Source organism: Pelodiscus sinensis, chromosome 13 (assembly GCF_049634645.1).
Source record: "Pelodiscus sinensis isolate JC-2024 chromosome 13, ASM4963464v1, whole genome shotgun sequence".
Taxonomy (NCBI): domain Eukaryota; kingdom Metazoa; phylum Chordata; order Testudines; family Trionychidae; genus Pelodiscus; species Pelodiscus sinensis.
The window spans coordinates 3149824-3171534 of NC_134723.1; the positions used below are offsets into that span (position 1 = coordinate 3149824).

The following is a 21711-nucleotide window of genomic DNA, read 5'->3' on the forward strand; positions in this document are numbered from 1 at the left end:
TCCACAATCTCTCTACGTACTTTGTTAGGCTTTATTCTCTTCAGAGAAGCTGTGGAATATGTGCCTGTTCTTCATTCCAACCTCCAAATCATTCCATCCTATTCTCCAGTTCATCCCCCGCACTTTGCACTGCAGCATGAACAGTTACTTAAGGTCCTGTCACTGGTCTTTTTCCAGTTAGTGAGATTGCTTTATGTCTCCTCCGCCTCCTCAAAGCCCTTGTCTCAGTCTTCCTGAACTGGATGACTGTTTTCCAGTCACACATTCTTCTAGCTAGTATCAGAAGCAGAGAATCTGCCAGATGTACTCCGGCTGTGTACCCTCAATGCACAACGGGAACTGCTTGTATCACTTAACTACACATCTGCAAGGAAATGAGATCCTACCATTTCCCTGGGCAAAAATTAACCCATGGTTTTAAAATCTTTGGTGGGCAGGGCAGGGGGAAAGTCAGTTCATATGGGCAGGGCTGGCCTGAGCCCTTTTGGTGCGCTGGGCCCGGGTGCGCGGCGCCACCCCATGGCACACAGTGCATGCTTGGGATCGCCCTCGGGGCGCATGTGCGCGCTGGCCACGGCCTCTGGCACGCAGCCCAAGGCCTGCCCCCGGGGCGCACAGCACATGCGCTGCCCAGCCTGGCCCAGTGCGTGCACTGGCCATAGGGGGAAAGGGCGCTGCTGGCCGGCACCGTGGGGCCAGCACTGCGGGAGCCGGGCGCACGGCGCCTGATGGCAGCTGTAAGGGATGCCGCACACCCTTATAGCTGCCATCAGGCGCCCCTCATTGGTTGGCGCCCTGGGCAGCTGTCCGGCTCACCCATGCCTCCGTCCAGCCCTACAAATGGGGTTGGAGATTTCAACAGCATGGTCCCATTTTAAAAAGTGACTAAAGTTTCTAGCTAAATCAACGGGGGTGGAATCCTCAAAGCTACTGGGCTGCTTAAGCTTTTCTCCACACACTATGGCTACGTCTACATTGGCATGATCTTGCGCAAATACTCTAACACAAGAGTTCTTGCATTAAAGTATTTGCACAAGACAGCGTCTACACTGGCATGTGCCTTTGCACAAGAGATGTGCTTTTGTGCAAGAGCATCCATGCCAGTGGAGACGCTCTCTTGTGCAAGAAAGCTCTGATGGCCATTTTAGCCACTGGGCTTTCTTGCGCAAGAAATTCATGTTGCCTGTCTACACTGGCCTCTTGCGCTAGAACAGTTGCACAAGAGGGCTTATTCCTGAGTGGGAGCATCATAGCTCTTGCGCAAGATGCACTGATTTCACACATTAGAACGTCAGTTTACTTGCGCAAGGACTCCGTCAGTGTAGACAGCCAGCATGTTTTTGCGCAAAAGTGGCCGCTTTGGTGCAAGATCGCGCCAATGTAGACACAGCCAGAGGGTCACAACATTCCCTCTGCAACCTGCATGTGCCCAAACCGTCAGCCTGTCCCCTAGTAGAGGGAGAAACTTGGATGTCCCACAGCTGCAAGTGCTCTAACCATTGCACCACAAGGTCTTAAGTGGGCCCCTTCTCTGGTTGTCTGGTCAGTAAGGCCAGCACCTGAGCCAGGAGCGGGGTCCCCATTCAGCAGAACTAGTGCCCTTCCCGATCTGGACTAAGCCGGGAGATGCTTTCTCACAGCAGCACCTCCCATGCGCGTAGCAGGGGGCTGCCTAGCAGGCTGGCTTTTGTGCACAGCTCTCCGATGGGCCTGCTCCTCCCCCTTCATTGCACAGGGAGCCTGGGCCTCTACCTCAGCTCTGTGGCTCAGGGAGGGGTCCCGGGATTGTCTGGGTGCTGTGGGGCAGCAGGAGCGCAGCGGAGGGGAGATAAAAGCGGCCGAGGGGAAGGCAACCACAGGCGAACTGAAGTACCTGCTGGGAACCGAGCGACCCCGCCCTCCGCCGCTGCTGGGGGCCAGGCTGGAGTGAGGACTGCAGGTTTGTGGTGCAAAGGGTCGCTCCCTCCCCCACCCGTTGCCCAGGCCTGGGGTAACCCTACGCGAGGGGAGGGGCTCAGACCCCGTTCCCTTCCGCCGGGCTTAGCCGAACACACCCCTGCAGCGAGAGGGACGTGGGGGGCACAAGGCCGGTGTCCTTTGCTGGAGCGACCTGCCAGGGGGCTCAGACCCGGGCCAGGCTCGAGCGGCTGCCCGGGGCTCTGTGTCCCGGCGGGGCAGTCCCACGCCCCCCGCCGGGAACGGCTTAAGGCCACGGCGCTCGGACGCGCCTCCTTGCGCGTTAACGCCCTTGGCCGGACACAAGGGGCAGCGCCCAGCTGCGCTCCGCGCTAGGGAGCGGCCACCGGCGGGTGCAGGTGGGCAGGGCGCCGAGCGCAGCGCGGTCTGGCGGCGTCATGGTGCGTCCTGGAGCCCAGGTGAGCCCCCCCCCCCCCTTGTCCAATGCGATCGCGGCCAGGCAGAGCCTGCCCCGGCCGGGTGCAGGTCGGTGGCGTCCCCGGGGAGCAGCGCGTCTCCGACTTGGGCGCAGATCTCCGCTTGGAGGTGGCGGAACCAGCCTGGCGCCGAGCGATGCAGCCACCGCCCCCCGGGCAATGGGGGCCCCGGAACGCAACGTGCGAGAGCCTCCGGCCTCCTGGAGCTCGGTGCACCGGCTGCGGGGCAAAGCGGTTTCCGCGGGCGCGCCCCTTCCCAGACGCGCCTCGCAGCTCCGAGACACCGGGCAGAATTCTGGATCGCTTACCACCAGCGGTACCTTCATCAAGCACCGCCCTAGGGAGCCGCATTCCGGGTAGTAGGACCCCCCCAGTCCTCTCAGCAGCGGAGTTCACACAAGTCTGGTACTTGAGCATGTGCTGGAGAACAGAACCAGCTGCAACTGGCTTCACACGCAATCGCCACCCCCTCTGGCAGCCCTCTCATTTTCTGACATCCCCTTCCCCAAACTGGTGTGCCCTGTGTGCCTGGAGTGCAGCACGCAAACAAGCGTTTATTTAAGCATCAGCGGGGCTTGGGCCCAAAGGCTAGAAAGGGAGGTGCTCTGAAAGGAGGCAATGCACGTTGCGGGTTTGTAACACGAGTGGCTGGTCCACATTTTCTGCCATGTGTATTAGCTGCCATCGAACTTTCTGTGAAAGTTTCAGGAGGCGAGTTTTGCCCCGAAGCCTGTTTGATTGCATCAGCGAGTCAGGCGGAGAGGTTTCGGAGGGCGTGTGAGTTATGTGCCCCTGCAGTACAAAGAAATGTACTTTTGCACACCCACACAATGCTAAGTTGAATGTGGCTTTGGCAGTCAGGTTAGGACCTGGCTAATCTTCCAGGATTTCAAGAGGGAAGTGAAACTTCATTGCTGGGGTGTCCAAACAGCTCTGAAACAGCGGGCACTAGAGTGAACTAGCCACAGTCTACTGGCCACATGGCATAAGGATGTTAAGGACTAGTCAATTCCACCCACCCCACCATGAGATGGAGGCAGGAAAAGTGAGGAAGGGTCATTCAAAGCAGCAGCACTGCACAGCTGAGCTAGGGATCAGCCCTGCAGCACTGTCCGTTTCAAATGCCACCTCTACAGCCCCCGTGGAACCTGGAGTCAGCTGGGGAGGCCTCTGCCTGGCCCCAGGCTCCATGGCTTTGAAATACACAAGAGCACCTGCTGGGGACTCGTGTACATTTCAAAGCAGGCACCGGCCTGCAGTCCGGAGTCAGTGGGGCTTCCCGCTGGCCCACTTGGCTAGTTGAGTAGTCGATGGAATTTCCAGTCAATTAACCGTATTTTAACATCCCTGGTATGGCACAGGGACAGTGTGGCACAGACTGGGTGTGTGACAGTGACACCAGAGTGTGTGCCGGCTGCTGCTGGGTTACTTTCTCTGTAAGGCAGGGAAAGCTGTTTTGCCCACTCCCTTTCTCCTCCCCATTCTTGCTTTAGATGCTAATTTTTCTTTTTTTAATTTCTTTTTTCTCCTTTTTTTCCTTTCCTCATAGCTGCTGGTTTGTTTTTTCCTCACTGTGTTCATCTGGGTCCAGGTAATTCCAACAGCAAGCTGCATGCACGTGACAGGTAAAAACTAATTTAAGCTGTTGACATGCATCCAGAAAAAGACTGCCTACCAGTGATTGAAAACTACTGCATTATGCCACATCACAATACTTGTTCAGTGCCCTGTTTGGGTTGAGAATAGAAGCACCGTCAGGAAATTCTAAAGATAAGACCCTAACGCTTCAAAATCAATTGATCTTTTTGGGTATTTCTGACCATAAGTGCTCAACAGGAGATGCTTTAAGAGGATCTGCTTTTTGGAAGGCAAGTGGTGACTGAAGTCTTAGGATAGGTGCCTAAATCACTAGTAGCTTGAGAATGTAAGCCAGGCTTCAACAGCAATGTTGAAGGGATCCTTTAACAACTGGGGCTGATTTGGTGAAGCCAATGGGATGTTGCAGGGATTTTGCTGCAGAATGGGGCCCCATGACGTAGTAGCTGAAGTGGATTGTTGAGAGGGTATATGGTATGCGGCCAAGTTCCACGGGGTATGGATTTTGTAACAATGGAATGTCCTGACTTTCAGGGAAGGTATTTAAATAAATCCTTCAAGTTAAGGCATTTTGCAACATGCTTTCCAGGAAGGTCTCCAACTAACTGTGTGCTGAGAAACAATTGAACAGTGCACTTCAGCTGAGAAACTGCATAGACAGGTGCCAGTTTACAGCAGTTGAGCAGCTGGGCCATAAAGCCAATTGTTCTCGCTAATTGTTTCCATTTGTGTGCAGAATAAATTTTGTTATGTGCGCTGAGACCTGTGTGGATGTGCACCACCAGTAGAAACACATGTTGTGGGTGTTCTGCTGATCATTTGGGCAGCATTTAAATCTCTCCTGGATAGTTCCAGTATTGGGGACACCAGGGAGCATCTACATATACTCATCTGTCTTGTGGCCTGTACGGGGCACACAAAGCACACGTGCTAGACTCCTTGATTTGTTTTTGGGGAGAGAGCTTACCCAGGCAGCAACAAGCACTAGGCCTTTTAAAGCTGAAGTTGAACACTGGTGTCTAGCAAGTATCAGCTGCTGTCCCCTTTAATGATGTCTCACAAGATGCTTTTTAAATCATGATTTCTTTATCAGAAGATTTGGATTTACTTAGAGAAAGGAATTTTGGATTTTCCTGGTCCTGGTGTGAGTGTTTCCCCCACCTGAATGGGATCTAGCCTTGTACAAAGGAATTTGAGAGCTTCCCCGAAATTAAAATGGTTGGGGTCACAGCCGTGTTTCATTTTTGTGAATACAGAAAACCCCAGCTTTTGATTCACAAAATATTTTGAAATATGCTGCATTTGGATAACCAGAAATGAATTTTTTCCCAATTGCCAGTGGACCTAAAGCTGCAATTCACTCCAATCTCAGCTAGGGATGTGAACGGATAGCGGTTAACTGGTATCCAGAAGGGCTCCTGCCTCTCTGGGCCCCTGGATGGGGCTGCCAGCCCTCAGACCTGTGTGGGGTCAGAAGCAGCTGGCTAATCAAGTCAATGGGACTTAATAGAAGATCATGCAGAACCACAACTGCTCTGAAATATGCTGTATTTCTGTCTTTCAGCACAGACACTGTCTCCGTGTTACAATGCCAATCTCACACTGACATCTGACCAGCTGACTTCTGCTGCAGGCTGCACAGTGGTGTTCTATCCGCCAGATCTGAATGACAGTCCTGAGGTTGTACATTGGACCTACAGAAATGCTGACAGCCCAAGTCTGTCCATCATAGTGTATTTTAAGGAACAATCAAAGGTGGATCTGTATCATTCCTATGCAGGGAGAGTTAACTTCAGCAAAACCAACTGGACTCTGCAAATAAAATTGCAGTTGGAAGATGAAGGAATGTACCAATTTAGAACCAACTCCCAAGAATCTAAGTGGTTCCTTCTGGAAGTTATTGGTAAGTGCCACACATGATAGTTTTGGTGACTTTCTTTATTTCTATACTAATTTTTATTTAACCATTGAAATAGATCGCCTGTCCCAAGGAAAAGGCAGCAGCAATCTAGCTCTGTCACTTTACATTCCACTTACTCAAGGAGATCTGTTGGTATGTGTAGTTGCTTAGCAATCAAGAAGTGACTCATAAGGAATGGGAGTTACCTTTCTGATTTTGATAGGGAATTTCCCTCCAACCAAGGCTCTGCACCTTGCTTTGTCTGGCTGCACAATGATTTATTTCATATCCCGACGGTCTGTGTCCATCGGATTTGGCTTTCAAGACGGGAGTTCTTTTGTTTGCACAGCTAAAGTTTGGAAAATATTATTTATAAATACAAATATGTTTTTTTTTTGTAAGTAGCACCACCCAGTGTTGCAAAGTGCTATTGTGCTAATTTGGGGGTGGGAATTTTTGGCAGAAATGTTACACTATTTTTTAATGGCATTAGCGACAAATACCTTTCTCTTCAGCTTTTTGAAGCAGAGTAATTAGCAGGACTTATTAATTGTATTGGCTTTTATATGACCAATGACAGAGCAATAATGCAAGGAGCCACTTTATGAATGAAACCAGCATCTTAACAAGCAATAGCACAAATCCATACTGACTAACACATTGTCAGTCGTAGGGTATGTCTATACTAGCCCCCTCTCTCGAACTAGGGAGGCTAAAGAGGGCGACCAAAATTGCAAACGAAGCGCGGGATTTAAATATCCCATGCTTCATTCGCATGTTCCCGGGCGGTCGCCATTTTGGAAATTGACTAGCCCGGAATTACTGCCTGCGTCTACACGCGGCAGTGAAATGGGAGTTCGAAGTAAAGCCTTTAATTCAAATTAGCTGTTAAACCTCATTCCAGGAGGAATAACAGCTAATTCGAGTTAGGGCTTTACTTTGAACTCCCGTTTCACTGCCACGTGTAGATGCGGGCAGTTATTCTGGGCTAGTCAATTTCCAAAATGGCGACCGCCCGGGAACATGCTAATGAAGCACGGGATATTTAAATCCTGCACTTCATTTGCAATTTCGGTCGCCCTCATTAGCCTCCCTAGTTTGAGCTAGGGGGCTAGTGTAGACATACCCATAGTGTGTGAAAGTCACTGGAGAACTGCTAGTTGTAGTAATTGCTCCTTTGTTAAAAGTTCTTCAGCAAGACATCGGACACCCATTGAAATGGACTTGAAGCAAGTAAAATAAACCATATGGCTTAGTGCCATAACTGAACAAGAATAGGATTGTTCTCTTATCCTGCGTGTTGAATTGAAGGAAAGGGGCCGGGTATTAGCACTAGTCTACAGGCATGTTAGGGTCAAACTCTTGTGGACCAGTACTAAAGGCCTTGCATTGGCAGAGGGGGAACAGAACAGCGAGTTTGAGCAGGAGAGCTGTGCATCTCGGGACTTTGTTCCCTTTGTGTGCTCTAAAGCTGAAATGACTTTCGGTCAAGAACATGGAACTCTGTACTTTGTGCTATTTGTAGCTAGCTCCATTGATAACTACTTGGCTGTGAACTTTAGTGCCTTAAGAGCAACAAGTAACTTTCCACATTCCAGGCATTTGAGTAATTCTGCATACTAATGGTGTGTAAGCAAACCAAGTGAACATTGCTAAAGGATTTATTATGCTTTAAGGGCTGTCCTGGGCCTTTGGTTTCAGTGAGGTCTTCAGTCTTATATGCAGGATCTCTCATGTAATGATACCGAAAGTTGACTCAGTACATTTTATGAGCCACCTGGGGCAATTTAATTTCTTTCTTTCTTTGTGATCAAAATAGCTGCTGATTCCCAAGTGATATTTGAAGAAATGCTTTAAGCTATGTCTATGGTTTTGGCTTCTAGGAACAAAATACTGGCATACTTAGGATTTCTGATTCTCAATTTTAACTGATAAAATACCCTGATGTAAAAAAAACAAACCCAGCCGGCAGGCGTTTCATGTGCCCATCAACGGTTCTGTGACGCTGATGCTGTTTGAAACAGTGCCATGTTAAAACCAGGAGTGACAGAATGTCTCAATGGATGTATGTGGGGGGGGGGGAGGGGTTCCCAGTAGCACCTGAACTGTGTCTCTGTCCTTCCCCACCCCTTGCAGCTGATAAAATAGGAGAGGCCATGAGCTCTTGCACCTCCCCACCCCATTCTGGTGCCTTGATGTGACGGACCGGGCCATGTCTGGGCACAGCTGAGGGCGTCCGCTCAGGGCAAATTGCTCGAATCCGGGGCTTCTTACAGCCCCCGACTGGTGACCTTTCCACACAGGCCACAAACCAGTCTCACAGAGCGCTTCAGCTGCCTGCCTGAAGCCTCCCGAGCAAAACCCCTCCGACACCCCAGCAATATCCGTGCCCCAGATGGCCCCGGGCCTATACACAGGTGGGGGGTCCTAGCACCCAATCCCACCTACCCCGAACAAGTTCTGTCCGGTTCCAAGAAACCAGCCACAGATCCCTGGTCAATTTACCCTCTGGACCTTGCCCACAAATCACGCTGGGCCAATCCTTTAGAATCTATATCTAAAGGTTTATTATTACAAGAAAGAAAAGCCTGAGAGTAAGGTTATTAAAGTACAGTACGTTACATGCACCGAATCTCCCAGTTCTCGATGCAGGCTCTAGCAGAGATGTTGCAGCTGCTGGTTTAAAAGTTCTTATTGCACATCCTACGATCAGGATGGGTTCACAGGTCTTCCGGGCTCTTCAATCCCTGCAATGCTGCCTCTGGGATGAAGTGCTGAGCTGAGAACAAAATGGCATCGACCACATGGCCTCTTTATACCTCCTTCCTGGCCTCTTCTGGTATGCAACAGGTCACCTGGTCCTCAGCCTCTCTGTGTTCCCTGCTGGCTGCTCTCAGGACAGCCCCCATTCTTTGGGTGTGTCTTTGGCCCATTGAGAACCATTGTTCCACAGGTAATTAGCATGTCCACAGGCTCCACAGGCTCGGCCCTGCCCAATGCTTAACCACATGCAGGGAAATCTTCAGTTTCCACACAGATTACAGATCTACACACACAGACATTATATACTCACATAAACAGTGTACACAGGATCAGAAAACAACAAGCTCCCATTCAATACCCCACATGGCTCCCTTTCATACAGATTTCTGGGGCCAACACCCCCACCTAGGGGTGCAGCAGCGATCTGGCTGCTTCCCTCCAATTCGGTAATGTGACACTTGATTAAAAAGAGCTCTCAGTCTTTTTCGTTTTGTCCCCCCCTCTCCCTGCTGTAAAATCTCTGGGGGTGAGGGGACCTCTGGTGTAGGCATGGTTTGACTTCTACTTTGGGGGGAAGCCGAGACCGGCAGAGGTTCAGGGAGGGAGTGTCACCTGCAACCCCTGATTTGCTTCAGCAGGCCACCTACCTGTCGGAGTTTGGGGGGGGGGGGTGCAACCACAAGTTATAAATCAAGGGTGGGGGATGCAGCTTAAAGTTTGAAAATAGCTCAGGGTGGGGGGGTAGCAAGGGGCTGTGTGTGGGCAGGGGGTAGCTAGGGGCTGGGTGCAGGCAGGGGTTAGCTCAGGGTGTTTGCTGGGGGTAGGCAATCATTTTTTATAGGGGGCCACTCCAAAATTGTGTTAAGTGGCTGAGGGCTGCATTCTTCTATGCTAATGGAGGAGGTGTGGGGTCTGGGTGGAGGTCAGATGCAGAAGGGGCTCTGGGTATTGGGGTGCAGGAGGAGGTGTGGGGTCTGGGATGGGGGTTGGAGGAAGGAGGGGGTTATGACCTGGGGCAGGAGTGCAGGTGGAGGGTTAGGAGTTTGGTTTGTGACCTGGGGCAGGGAGTCGGGGGGGGGGGGGGAGACGGGAAGGAAGAGGGGTTGGCATGCCAGGGGCAGGCTGGGACCAAAAGGCATTTACTGTAGTAGGCAGCTCCCAGCCAGCAGCCCAGCGGGACCCTCAGGCGGGCTCGCTGCCTGTCACGCCCCCTTGCCACTCAAAGCATCTGGCTGCTGAGGCCATGTGCATCTCTGCACCATGTGTTCCTGGGGGAGGGGTAGCTCCCATCCCATTGGCTGGCTTCTGGCCAATGGATGCTGCGAGGATAGTGCTGGGGTCAGGAGCAGCATATAAAGTCCCCCCTCTCCCCCAAAGTGGCATGTGGCCCCAGCAGCTGCTCTGCGTTCCCAGACGCTGGCTTCCCACATCAGACACGGCTGGAGAAGGGGCTGGGGAGCAGAGGAGGAGCTGTCCCAGGACTGCTCAGCTGCAGTTTTTTTGGGGAGGGCAACTTCCCCCATGCCTCCTGCCTCTGCCCATGGGCTCAGGGCTCCTGCCCCATGTAAGGTGCCAGGGTCCAGGCTCTGGGTTTCAGCCGCAGAGCCCCGGTTGTGACCTGCTGCACTAGGGAACACTGCCAAGAGTAGGTACAACAGTATGTCACGGACAGAGACTCCTCCCTCCCCCACAATGCTAAAAATACTACCCCCCCCCGTAAACAGAGCGCTCTGAAAACCAAAGGCCTTGCATGGAATTGGAAATGCTTCCTCTTCCAGAGCCCTTGTCTCAGCCAGAACTCAGGAGCGACTCCTCCCTGGTGGGCTCCACCACCGAGCTGGTCTGTGCGGTGTCGAGAGGGCGCGTGGATGCCTACCAGTGGAAGAAGGACGGCGGGAGTCTCCCCGAGGACGGTCGCTTCCAGTTGAGTCAGAATGGCAGCACGTTGCGTATCCAGGACACGGCCGCGTCGGACGGCGGGGAGTACACCTGCACGGTCAGCAACCTGGTCAGCTGGAGCGAAGCCTCCCTGAAGGTGGACCCCCGCGGTAAGTGGGCGCTTCGACGCAACGCAGCAAACGAGAGTGTGGCTTGATTTGCAATGAGCCCAGCGGTATTTCTGGGTGCGGGGAAGGGAGGGTGGCATGTGTGGGGGGGGGGGGAGAAGAGGGGGGAAGGTGATTATCTTGTCTGACCACCTGAAACTTCCCCCCAGTAATTCCTAGAGCCAGGCCTGCCCATGGCGGGTGCAGAGGGGCAAAGGGGACAACTGACCTGGAGCCTGGTGATTGAGAAATACCTGGGCTAGCAGCAGTGCTGTGAGCACTGGGCCCTTTAAATCGCCGCTGGAGGGTGTGCTCCAGGTGGCTCTAAGGGCGGGGACTGGCATAGCATGCTCTGAGCAGTGCTGAAGGCTTGCTGCCCAAAGGCCCCGCCCCTGCCACCCAAGGCCCCGCCCACCTTGCCCAGGGCCTTGGTGTGTCTGTTGGCTCCCCGACCTCGTGCAGATCATTCAGAAAAACACCTGGTCTCGAGTGACCAATCGATTTCTCCCCATCCCTCAGGTGCCAGCCTGGAAGGCTCTCAGGCCGGGGCGCTTCTTTTAGGGAAAGTCAACATTTTCCACGGAGTTTAAACCACTTGGCAAGACGTTTTGTTTTTACAAATTAAATCGCTAAAGGTTTTAGGTGCCTAAATTTAACTCTTAGCATCCGAAACCCAACCTGTGGCTTTAGGCTTTTGGCTTTGCTTGGCTTAGTTTACTGTATTTATTCCAGGATTTTGCCATATATGGGTGTTTTGGGGGCGTGTGTGCAAGGAGTTATAATAACACCTGGCTCTCTTGAATTGTTTTTTTTGGTACGGCTTCGTGTCTCTTGAACTTTTGCTGTATGGTATTGATGAAATAATCCATTCATAGCAGGCACACGACTTTTCTCCTCCTGGTACCTGAGTGCCCCGGTCACGCAGGGGTTTGAGTGGGGTGGGTTTTCTGGGAGTTGCAAGCCACCGCGCTGGAGAGGGGGGTGTGCACGTGCTGAGTTAGGGGTTGATAAGCTGGAGATGGGGGAAGGATGGGAGACATTGGGACTAGGCTATGGTGTGGTCAGATGGAGGGGGACGGACGCCCCTGCCTTCCCGCTTCCTCTGGGATTCCTTTGCTTTCTCCTTCTGTACCTCCCTCGGTCTCCACTGCTGACCACACCAGCGGCTTCTCTACCGGGCTCCACACGCTGCCTGTTTGTCAGCTCTGGGCACCTCTTCTCTGATGGACTCCACAGCGCAAGCTCAAGTGTGGTCACAGCAGGAGGAGGTGGTGTGGGGCCGTGGGGCCGTGAGTGGACGCCCAGAAGCCCCTGGGGCTAGCAGCGGGGCCTGGCCTTAGCAATGAGGAGGGGTGGTCGGAAGCAGTGGAGGAGCCTGGCTGGGAGCTGAGTAGCCAGTTACTCTCCCAGCCGGTTCTCCTGTAAAGAATTCACAACTTCGGTCTCTGGACAACCCCAAACTAGAGTCACCTGGGCAGACTTGACATGGAGCGCTGAGGGAGGGGAGCAGCTGGTGCCCGAGAGGCTGGCAAAACCCGTCCTAGACCCTGCGTTAATACCAGTGTCTCTATCGACAGCTTGCAAAGATTTGCCTGAGGTGGGGAGATGGTGCTTGCTACTAGCAATGGCCCAGTTTTTGCATCCTGTTTCACAGATCCTTCCACCCTGGCTGTCTCTGTGGCCGTGGCAGTGGTGGCGGTGGTGGTGATCGCAATCCTGGCAATAGGTAAGTCGTGGGCTTTTCTGCTTTTGTGGCTTCCTCTTTGCCGTTCTGCCGCCGGCAGCTCCCGTGGCGGGTCGGTTCCGGGAGGCTTGCCAGCTAGAAATGGGGAAAGGGATCCAGACACGACCCCGCAGGTCATCTAGGCACAGACAGATCTCACCCCCTGAAACGTGGCTGGCGCCTGGCCCACTCGTATGTGACGTGCGTGAGGCCAAACCCTGGCAGGGGCAGAAGGGGCTGAGACTTTGCCAGATCTTTGCAGCAAACGTGGTGCTGCTCTTGGAGGGCTCAGGGTGCCTCTCCCCTGTCCTGTGGGCAGGTGGGTAGGGCACCAGCTGCCTTCCAGCCCTGCCACTTCCATTCCCTGCCTAATGGACAGCTACTACTGCAGCCCCTGTGTCTGGGGAAGCTGCAGCAGCCACATAGAGCACCCCCACCCAGCTGTTCCAGGAAGAAACCCCGCAGGCTGATCCCCTCTGCTTATTCCCCCATAGGGGGGCTGTTGACAGGTCCTGTCTCCCTCTCCCGCTGTGGCTGCTAGACCCATGGGGTGGCCTCTGTGAGTCAGGGCAGGGGGCAGGCGGCCTCACACAAAGTCCCCTGTGTGCCCAGATCCAGGGTTATGGGGCCTCCTCTGGCAGTCTTTACTCACAGGCCTTCCATGGGAGTTCTGCCCAGGAGCTGGTGGGGGCATGGCCAGCACAATGTGGCCAAGAGGATTTAAGTAAAGCTGAAGCTACATTAGCACCGGGCATCTGGCCTAGCCACAATCCCAGCTGTTCTGTTTTCCCTGCCCCACATCTGAGATCACCAGGACATCCAGAGCTACTCAGTGTGTTCCTGGGCGGAAGCCTGACGACAGGTTGTGGCATGACCGAGAGTTCAAAACTCTGAGTCAAATCCAGAGATATCCGGCCCGTTTTGAAACAATCCACGTTAATGTGGGATTCATTTTGGGTGTTTTTTTTTTTTAACATCTTGTTTTGAGACTTGGCTTTGCGTCCTGTTGTCTGGCTTTTCTTGGCAGCCAAAGATAGAGAAATTTGTGCTTGTTTGGAAAGCTACGATTCTCCACTCCAGAAGTGGGTTCGAAGAAAAACCATAATTTAAAAACAAGTTGTCCCATGGCACCTTAGAAACAACTAAAAATATCTGTAGCAATATGAGCCTTTGTGGGCAAAACCCACGTTATCGGATGTATTGGAGAGGGATACCAGTAACCCTGAATTTAGAACAGAAAAAGAAGGGGAAGAAAACAAAAAAGGACCTGTCAATTGTTGGACGGGTGCTAATGAAGCTAATTCAGTGGGCTGGAAGTGCCCTACACTTAGCTTTTGATGTAACAATGAAGTGTTAAATGCAGGGCAGGCTACCTTTATAATGCAGCTGAAACAAAAAACAGGACTATGTAGCACTTTAAAGACTAACAAGATGGTTTATTAGATGATGAGCTTTCGTGGGCCAGACCCACTTCCTCAGATCAAATAGTGGAAGAAAATTGTCACAACCATATATACCAAAGGATACAATCAAAAAAATGAACACACATGAAAAGGACAAATCAAATTTCAGAACAGAAGGGCGATGGGGGGGGGGGGGGGGGGGGGGGTTCGGACAGTTCGGATGATTCTTTTTCAAGACCTTTTCACACCAGCCTTGAAAGAGAATCCTCCGAACTGTCATTCATGCTTAAATTCGACACTTTACGCCTCGGTCTAAACAAAGACATTAATTATCTTACTCATTACAAAGATAGCTTCCCCAATTATCACCTCTAATATCATTAGCTCACAGACATTTACCTTCCCCCCCATCCCCCTTATGTTCTGAAATTTGATTTGTCCTTTTCATATGTGTTCATTTTGGTAATTGGGAAAGCTATCTTTGTAATGAGTAAGATAATTAATGTCTTTGTTTAGACCGAGGCGTAAAGTGTCGAATTTAAGCATGAATGACAGACAGTTCGGAGGATTCTCTTTCAAGGCTGGTGTGAAAAGGTCTTGAAAAAGAATCATCCGAACTGTCCGAACACCCCCATCCCCCTTCTGTTCTGAAATTTGATTTGTCCTTTTCATATGTGTTCATTTTTTTGATTGTATCCTTTGGTATATATGGTCGTGCCAATTTTCTTCCACTATTTGATCTGAGGAAGTGGGTCTGGCCCACGAAAGCTCATCACCTAATAAACCATCTTGTTAGTCTTTAAAGTGCTACATAGTCCTGTTTTTTGTTTCAGCTACACCAAACTAACACGGCTACATTTCTATCTTTATAATGCAACATCCAGTTAATGTCTTTGTTCAAGCCCAAGGAAACAGTGTCACATTTGCAAGTGACTGTCAGTTCTGCCCTCTCTCTGTAATTGGCGGTGCCATTTCTTTGTAGAAGAATGGGCTACTTTTAAATCCATTAACGAGTGTCCAGGCTTAACAACACAAGACTGAGGATAAAATCACAAGAGCTGACAACTCAGGGACTGCTGGGGACTCCTAGGATGGAAAGTGCAGCTGACAGAAAACGCTACCCGCGGGTTCAAGCCATGGAGCCCGATACGCTTTCTGCCCCCAATTTGGCCTCCATGTGGAGTTGAGCTCAGTCACTGTGTAGCTTGGTGGTGTGGGAGGGTCCGTGTGCGTGTTTGCTCTTGCAGGGCTGTAGTATTTCTTGCCCGTTTGAAGTCTAAGGAGGAGTTGGAGGTCTGGGCAGGTGGCGGGGCTGCAAAGTGCTCGGTAAGTTTCACCAACAATATCAACAGGTTCATGCGGGAAAAATATGAGCCCCCCAAAAATCAGATCCCCTTTTTGCAAGTGTAAGCGAGTGATGCGTTTGGCTCCTTTTCTTCCATGCTTCCTCCTCTTTCCACCTGCACCACTTCAAACTGCAGCGGAAAGAGGAGTCCTTTTAATTTGTGCTGCCTATGGATCAAGTGACAACTTTCAGGAAAACTTATGCCTCCTTCTGGTTTGTTTTCTCTTTAGTTGGATACAAGAGAGGTTTCTTTCAACGCTGTTTCTCTGAAGACTCTGGTAAGCTGGACTTAAATAGGCTAAAATAACCTCTTTGCTAGCTTGGGAGGCTGGTGTTTTTTTGGCAACTGACCCATTTTCTGTGCATTTCTTCCCCTCCCTTGTTCTACAACAAGACATTCGTTCAAGGAAAAGCATCAATTGGGAAAACTGATCAATTCCAAAAGCTGGGTTAAACATTCCTGCTCTTGCTGAGTCCCCTGCCAACTGTGTGCATGGGAGGAGGTTAAATCACATTTTTTCTGTTCACACTCTCTTCCTCACCTCTTGCTCTGTGATGGACCCACACCGATGGCTGGCAGTGCAAACTGCTGACTGTACAGGAAAATGGTGAAACTGGCTAGATGCAGAGTTTGGTCAGTTACACTGAGAAATCACACTGGGAACAGATTTGTACCCTGACGTTGTGTTACATTGACAATAGTGTGTTGAGGAACCGCCCCTCCCAAACTCTCCAGTAACAGGTGATCCCTCTTTAAATTGATGGTGTCCCTTCCATTTTTTTCTTTATGAGGACAAGGGATTGAAGGGGAATTCTGCTGTACAGCAAGCTTTGACCTGGTTGAATAACATTTATCAGAACCAGAAAATATTTGTGTAGTTGATGTAGGAATGTCTACGCTGAACAAAAGCTCCTTGTTACAGGGAGATGTAACAAGCATGCGGATGGATTCCGTTAAGTTAGTGGCTCAATTTAGCTTCTTAAGGCTTTAACCCCTTCTTGAGAGGTTTTCTTAATGGGAAATGAACCAGAATAACTGTTGCTTAAATAAACTATTCTGGAAAAGCTCCCTGTGTGGACACCCTTCTTCAAGAATTCCTGAATTGATCTTGATCCACTTCTGGAGGACACAAAACCAGGAAAAGGCAGCTCTTAATTTGGAATAAGAGCATCCACGGGCAGAGAGTTATTCCAGGATCGCTGTAGTTCTCTAAACTCAAGCCGTACCATCTTCTGGAATAACTGCCTGCTACCGACAAACCCTTTGTCATGTGGCCTGTGGCTCAGAGATGCTTGCTGCTCCCAGATAAATACATCCACTGTCTGATCATGGCTGGGGAAAGGTCGGAATATGGGGGAAAAAATCAAAACCTTGCTCCAAAATCTGCTAGTGGCCTGTGCTGGCGTGGGAGGTGGGGGGAGAGGTCCGGTTCTCCCCTGCCTGGAACGTTCTGCCTGGATTTATACCTGTGCCAGATGAGCAGTGGTGTTGGATACACCCAAGCCTCAAACACTGGGGAGAGGGGAGCAGGGGAAGAGGTGAGCTTGAGCGGGAATGCAGAGCCGGTTGTCTTATGGGAGGAAGAGGGAGTGGGAGGCACAGGCAGGGAGGAGGGCTGCTCCCCCTTTCTGCATGGCAGTAACAGCCACGCTCCCTACAGGGGGCAGCCTCGCTCTGTGGGGGTGGGGTGGGGGGCGAAGAGGTCTTGGGTCACGAGGCGAGAGGGTGTTGGCATGAGCTGTAAGGGTGAGTAAAGGATGTTTGGGACTGGGGAGAAAGGGGCTGGAGTGGGGCTAGGAAGATGGTAACATTTTATTTGCATATTCATTATTTGTATAATGAATAGCCCAATGAAATGCTACCAGTCTGCCAAAAGTTTGTCAGTGGGTTTGCTGGTCCATGGCATAAGAAAGGTTGGGAACTCCTGTGCTAACGGACAAAGTGTGTCGGTGGGCGGGATCGAACCTGGGACCTCTGGCACTCTAGCGCTGGAGCTAAAAGCCCCAAAGCTGTCGCAGACTCAGTGATCGCTGGCGGGGCGGGGTGCTGCTGGGAGGGCACAAAGTGCCACACCCAGAGGGCGTGGGTTGCCCGAGGGGAATGAAATTAGCGTCTCTGGCTTTGTGACAGGGCTGTGCTTGCTGTGAATGAGGTTAAGGGGAGACAGGCGCTGCTGGGCAGAGGCCAGGACTGGGTCCAACGCAGGCAGCTGTTGGCAGCAGACGTGAGCAGCAACGAGCCTGGGACGCGCTGGGTGAAACCTCTGCAGGGCTTCTGGGGCAGCCATGGGCAGGCAAAGAGCCACCACAGGCTAGAAATGCGTCGTCAGCACGGACCGAATGTTTTAGTTTTCATGTGGTTTGTTTTAAAGCTCTGAGGCGCTCTTTGCCGGGCGGCCGTGCCGCTGGAGCAGGAGGACACGGGGACGACAGGGTGCAAATGTCACCGTTTCCTGGAATCCCGCAACCCACGGAGGCCCTCTTGGGCCAGCATCCTCCAGATTCGGGAAGTCAGAATGGGGCACGGATGCGGTCACCCACACCGGCTTCAGCCACACCCTGAGCAACACCCGGTTCCTGCTGCCGCGCCTTCTTGGGCCCGTTCTCCTTCCCCACCTTGCTTTTTCGCTTTTCCATCTCTCCCCTTTGGGCTAAGAAGCGTTTGGCTTACCTGGCCACGGCGGCGTCTTCATTGTGGTTGTGGCCACACGGCTCTGAGCCGGGACCCGAGGCAGCTCTGCAGATGCAAGTTTGGCATGTGCCTTGTGGGTGCTTGGCTAGTTTCTCCAGCCATGAGGTGGCCAGGGGACTGTTGGCCCCTTATTAGAAGTCGGTGGGGGCTTTTGGCTGGCTTGCCCCAGTACCAGAAGGAGGGGGGGGAAGTGCTGGTGTGGGATGCAGTGATGAGGAGTCAGGGAGGTGGGGATGCAGAGGAGGGGAACGTCCTTCATGTGAGCTGAATTCAACCTGGCCCCACCCTGTCTAAGGGGCTCAAGCTGCGCTGGAGAGCTGAGCCGGGTGGCCAGGGAGAGCCAGGGAGCTGATCCATGCTGGGAGCAGGGCTGCAGTCAATGCAGTGTTGGTGTAGACCAGTGGTACTTAAAAGGAAGTTCTTCTTCACACAGCGCATAGTCAACCTGTGGAACTCCTTGCCTGAGGAGGTTGTGACGCTAGGACTATAATAGGGTTTAAAAGAGAACTAGATAAATTAATGGAGGTTAAGTCCATTAATGGCTGTTAGCAAGGATGGGTAAGGAATGGGGTCCCTAGCCTCTTTGTCAGAGGGTGGAGATGGATGGCAGGAGAGAGATCGCTTGATCATTCCCAGTTCGGTTCACTCCCTCTGGGGCACCTGGTACTGGCCACTGTGGGCAGACAGGATACTGGGCTGGATGGACCTTTGGTCTGACCCCGTCTGGCCGTTCGGATGAAGATTGATGGGGGGTGTAGAGGCCAATGCTGGATTAACACACAAGCTAACTAAGCTACAGTTTAGGGCCTAGAAATACAAAACATTTGCTACATTCAAGCTTTCCATAACTGGCTTAACAAAGACGACTGGGAAAACAGACTCCAAAGCAGACCTTGTTCGGATACGGTAGAAATAACTGTCATTTCTATCAAAACGGCCTGAAGCCAGCTGCCCAGAAGCTGTCACACACGGATCGCAGCGGGTTTTGGAATGGCGATGGCTTTCGTGTTCCTCGAGTTAGAACAGGAGAGCGGTGAAAGTGCTTGCAAAATCAACTTCCGTCAGTCCGATGATGATGTTGTCAACGTGGCCGGAGAGTATAATGGCATGCAGCAAAGACCTCTAGAGAAAAATAAGTCTAATTATAGTCCATGTGCCGGACAATCACCGAATTGTGTTGGCTGTGCTGCGGCTGCCTGCAGTACGTTTTTTTGCCGTTGTCTAACAACCATCTACTTTCTCCTCTGCCTCTATGAAACGATGGGCAGAACTCCAATCATTCTCGGGTCACGATTCCATAGCACCAAAATGTGTCTCTGACTCTCGGTGGGCGGCACGTGCAAAGGCTATTTCGGCCGTAGCTGAGAGTGATGATTCACTTACGGATGTCCTTGTGCACATTCATATTAGTGACCGTGAAAAAGGTGCCAGAGCTTTGCTTGGTGCAGATATGTCAACGCAGTGTCAGCATAGACCAGTGTTTCTCAACCAGTGGTATGAAGTCTGGGGGGTACGTCAACACAACAAAAATTCAATTTTCTCTGAATTTCAGTTTTAAGTTTTACAGTGTTTTATTATTTTTGTACTTTTTACACCCAAAAATTTCATCAGCCACCCGGCTACAATTAAGTGATCTAAACAAATGTGTTGCATTGGTAGGAAAAATATTGTGTGTGTCTGAAAACCATAGGTACTGCGGCTGCTTATAATTTTTTTTAAAAAAGGTATACTTTATAATAAAAGGTTGAGAAATGCTGGTATAGACTAGTGGTACTTAAACTTTTTGGCCAGTGGCCCACCCGACTCAATGCAAATCTTTCTGTAGACCACCAGCTGCTAATGGAAACTCACTGTTAATTATATAATTACACCTGAACCATTTTGCTAGTGCTCAGCTAGGGAGAACAGTTTAGTTTAACCAGTAGGAAAGGAAATATTAAACAGATTACACACTTTAACTTTTTTTCATCTTAGTTTCCCAAACTTTATCTTAAAGTATTTCTGAAAGTTCGTTTGTTTGTTTGTTTGTCCCGAAATATCTCTGAAACGGTAAGAGCTAGACACACCACATTTTGCACAGATACTACTGATTTCCTTACGTCAATCACTGGATTGGTTATAGCTCGAAATTGGTTCCCCCAGAACCCCAGTTGGGCCACTAATTAGCTTTCAGTAGCACCTGATCATAGGCATTTGTTGGACTCTTCTTTTAAGTGTCAAAAAACTGCAACTACAGTTTAGATCCTTTCCCTGTGATAACAGAAAGAGTACTAGCTCTGTTCATTTCTTACAGTCACATATGAGAAGAGTATTTCCAATAAAACGTGCTATGTTAATGCCATTGATGTAGTTCATTCATCACACCTTTTACTATATTTTCCCCAGGCGCTGCTGAGTATTTCTGCTAGTTTTAAATAAAGTAAAATATTAATTTATGTCCAGCACAAAACATTTCAACATGGCCTTTATTTATAGCAGGGGCGGGGCACCTTTCTTGGGTCAGGGGCCACTGACCTCCAGAAAAATCAGAGAGGGACCATACAAGTGAGAAACAAAGAGACAAACCCTCCAGCCCCAGGGGAGAGGGAGGACTGAGGTTCAGGGGTTCCCATATTCCAGATGAACTCTTCTGGGGTTAGTGGATTTTGTGGACTCCCCTAGGCTCTGGGAGAGGATCAAAAATTAAGGGCTCAGTGTGCAGAGGGCGGCCAGTGAGTGGCCTAGGGAGGATGGTGCAGGATTTGGGTGGGAGGTAAGGGCAAGGTTCAGGTTGTGTGTGGCTGGGGGGAGTGGGCAGGAACAGGAGGAGGGGAAGGTGTCTGGCCAGGAGGGAGGGGGCAGGAGCAGAACGGGGGTGCAGTGTTGGGGGAGGGTGTCTGAGAGGAATGGGGGTTCAGGTTCTCAGTGGGGAGGTACATGAGGGGGATGGGAATCAAAGGAAGGGGGGGCACTTACCTGCCCTTCTGCTCCCAGGTACCCTGTCCTAGGCACAGCCTGTCGCCGCGCCCAGGTACCCTGTCCTAGGCACAGCCTGTCGCTGCTCCCAGGTACCCTGCCACTGGCCAATGGGCGAAGTAGGGAAAGCTTCCAGGTAGCACATCCATGTGCTGCTGTCTCCCAGCCAGAGGCATGGTAGCGCATGGAGCTGCGTCTAGCTTCACTTCTTCCCTGCGAGTCAGATCTGGCGGGGAGGCTTGGGGCTTTGCCCTCCCCACCCCCACAGGAAGCCAGTGCTGGTACTCCAGCTCAACGGGGCAGGGGGCTGGCCCACCAGCAAGGTGTCTGCAGACCCTAGGTTGAGACCAGCTGGCGTAGACGCGGCGGTACTGCCGCTGCTGTTGGCTGGCCGGGCCCCGCGGCCATTGGCGGAAGCGCTCCCGGTGAGGGTGTCGCTGCTGGCGGGAGGCGCAGAGTATGGGCATCAAATGCTGGTGCAATTTCTGCGGGGGGCAGGATGTTGACTGAATTTTGCAGGGCAGACTTGGCCTTGAACCCCCGAGCTGGAGTAAGGTGGATGAGAGGCTGGAGAGGAGCCAGCAGGGGGCCCCTGTAGCCAAGACGGCTAACGGCATATTGGGGTAGATTAGGAGGAGCATGGACAGCAGGTCTAGGGAACTGATGAGTCCCTTTTATTTGGCACAGCTGGAGTATTGCGTCCAGTTCCTCCAAGACCAAAAGGCTGTGGACACTTTAAGCACCCCCCCAACATCACCAGTAGGGTTGCCAGGTGTCCGGTATTCAACTGGACAGTCCGTTTTTTGCACCTTCTGCCAAGTACAAAATTCAGAAAATACTGGACATGTGTAATGTCCAGTATTTTCTGCTTTTCTAGCTGGGCACCTGACGGAAAC

The 21711-nt window shown here is 51.4% G+C and overlaps 1 protein-coding gene across 6 annotated transcripts; it reads left to right on the forward strand.

The window, feature by feature from the left end:
- Positions 1–1686: 1686 nt before the first annotated feature.
- Positions 1687–21452, forward strand: LOC106731632 (coxsackievirus and adenovirus receptor homolog). 6 transcript variants are annotated; one of them, XR_012895632.1, is made up of 8 exons: positions 1687–1939; positions 3943–4018; positions 5554–5892; positions 10431–10700; positions 12352–12423; positions 15399–15446; positions 17541–20833; positions 20871–21452. XR_012895632.1 is itself a non-coding variant. In XM_075896682.1 (7 exons), the coding sequence occupies exons 1-7, from the start codon at positions 2355–2357 to the stop codon at positions 15598–15600; spliced, it is 864 nt and encodes a 287-aa protein (XP_075752797.1). In that variant the 5' UTR covers positions 2227–2354; the 3' UTR covers positions 15601–16235. The 6 variants fall into 6 exon arrangements, 2 of the variants coding, with proteins under 2 accessions (XP_075752797.1, XP_075752796.1); XR_012895631.1 differs by lacking the exon at positions 1687–1939 and adding an exon at positions 2228–2375; XR_012895633.1 differs by lacking the exons at positions 1687–1939; positions 20871–21452 and adding an exon at positions 2227–2375 and having other exon boundaries at positions 12275–12423; positions 17541–17628.
- Positions 21453–21711: the final 259 nt, after the last annotated feature.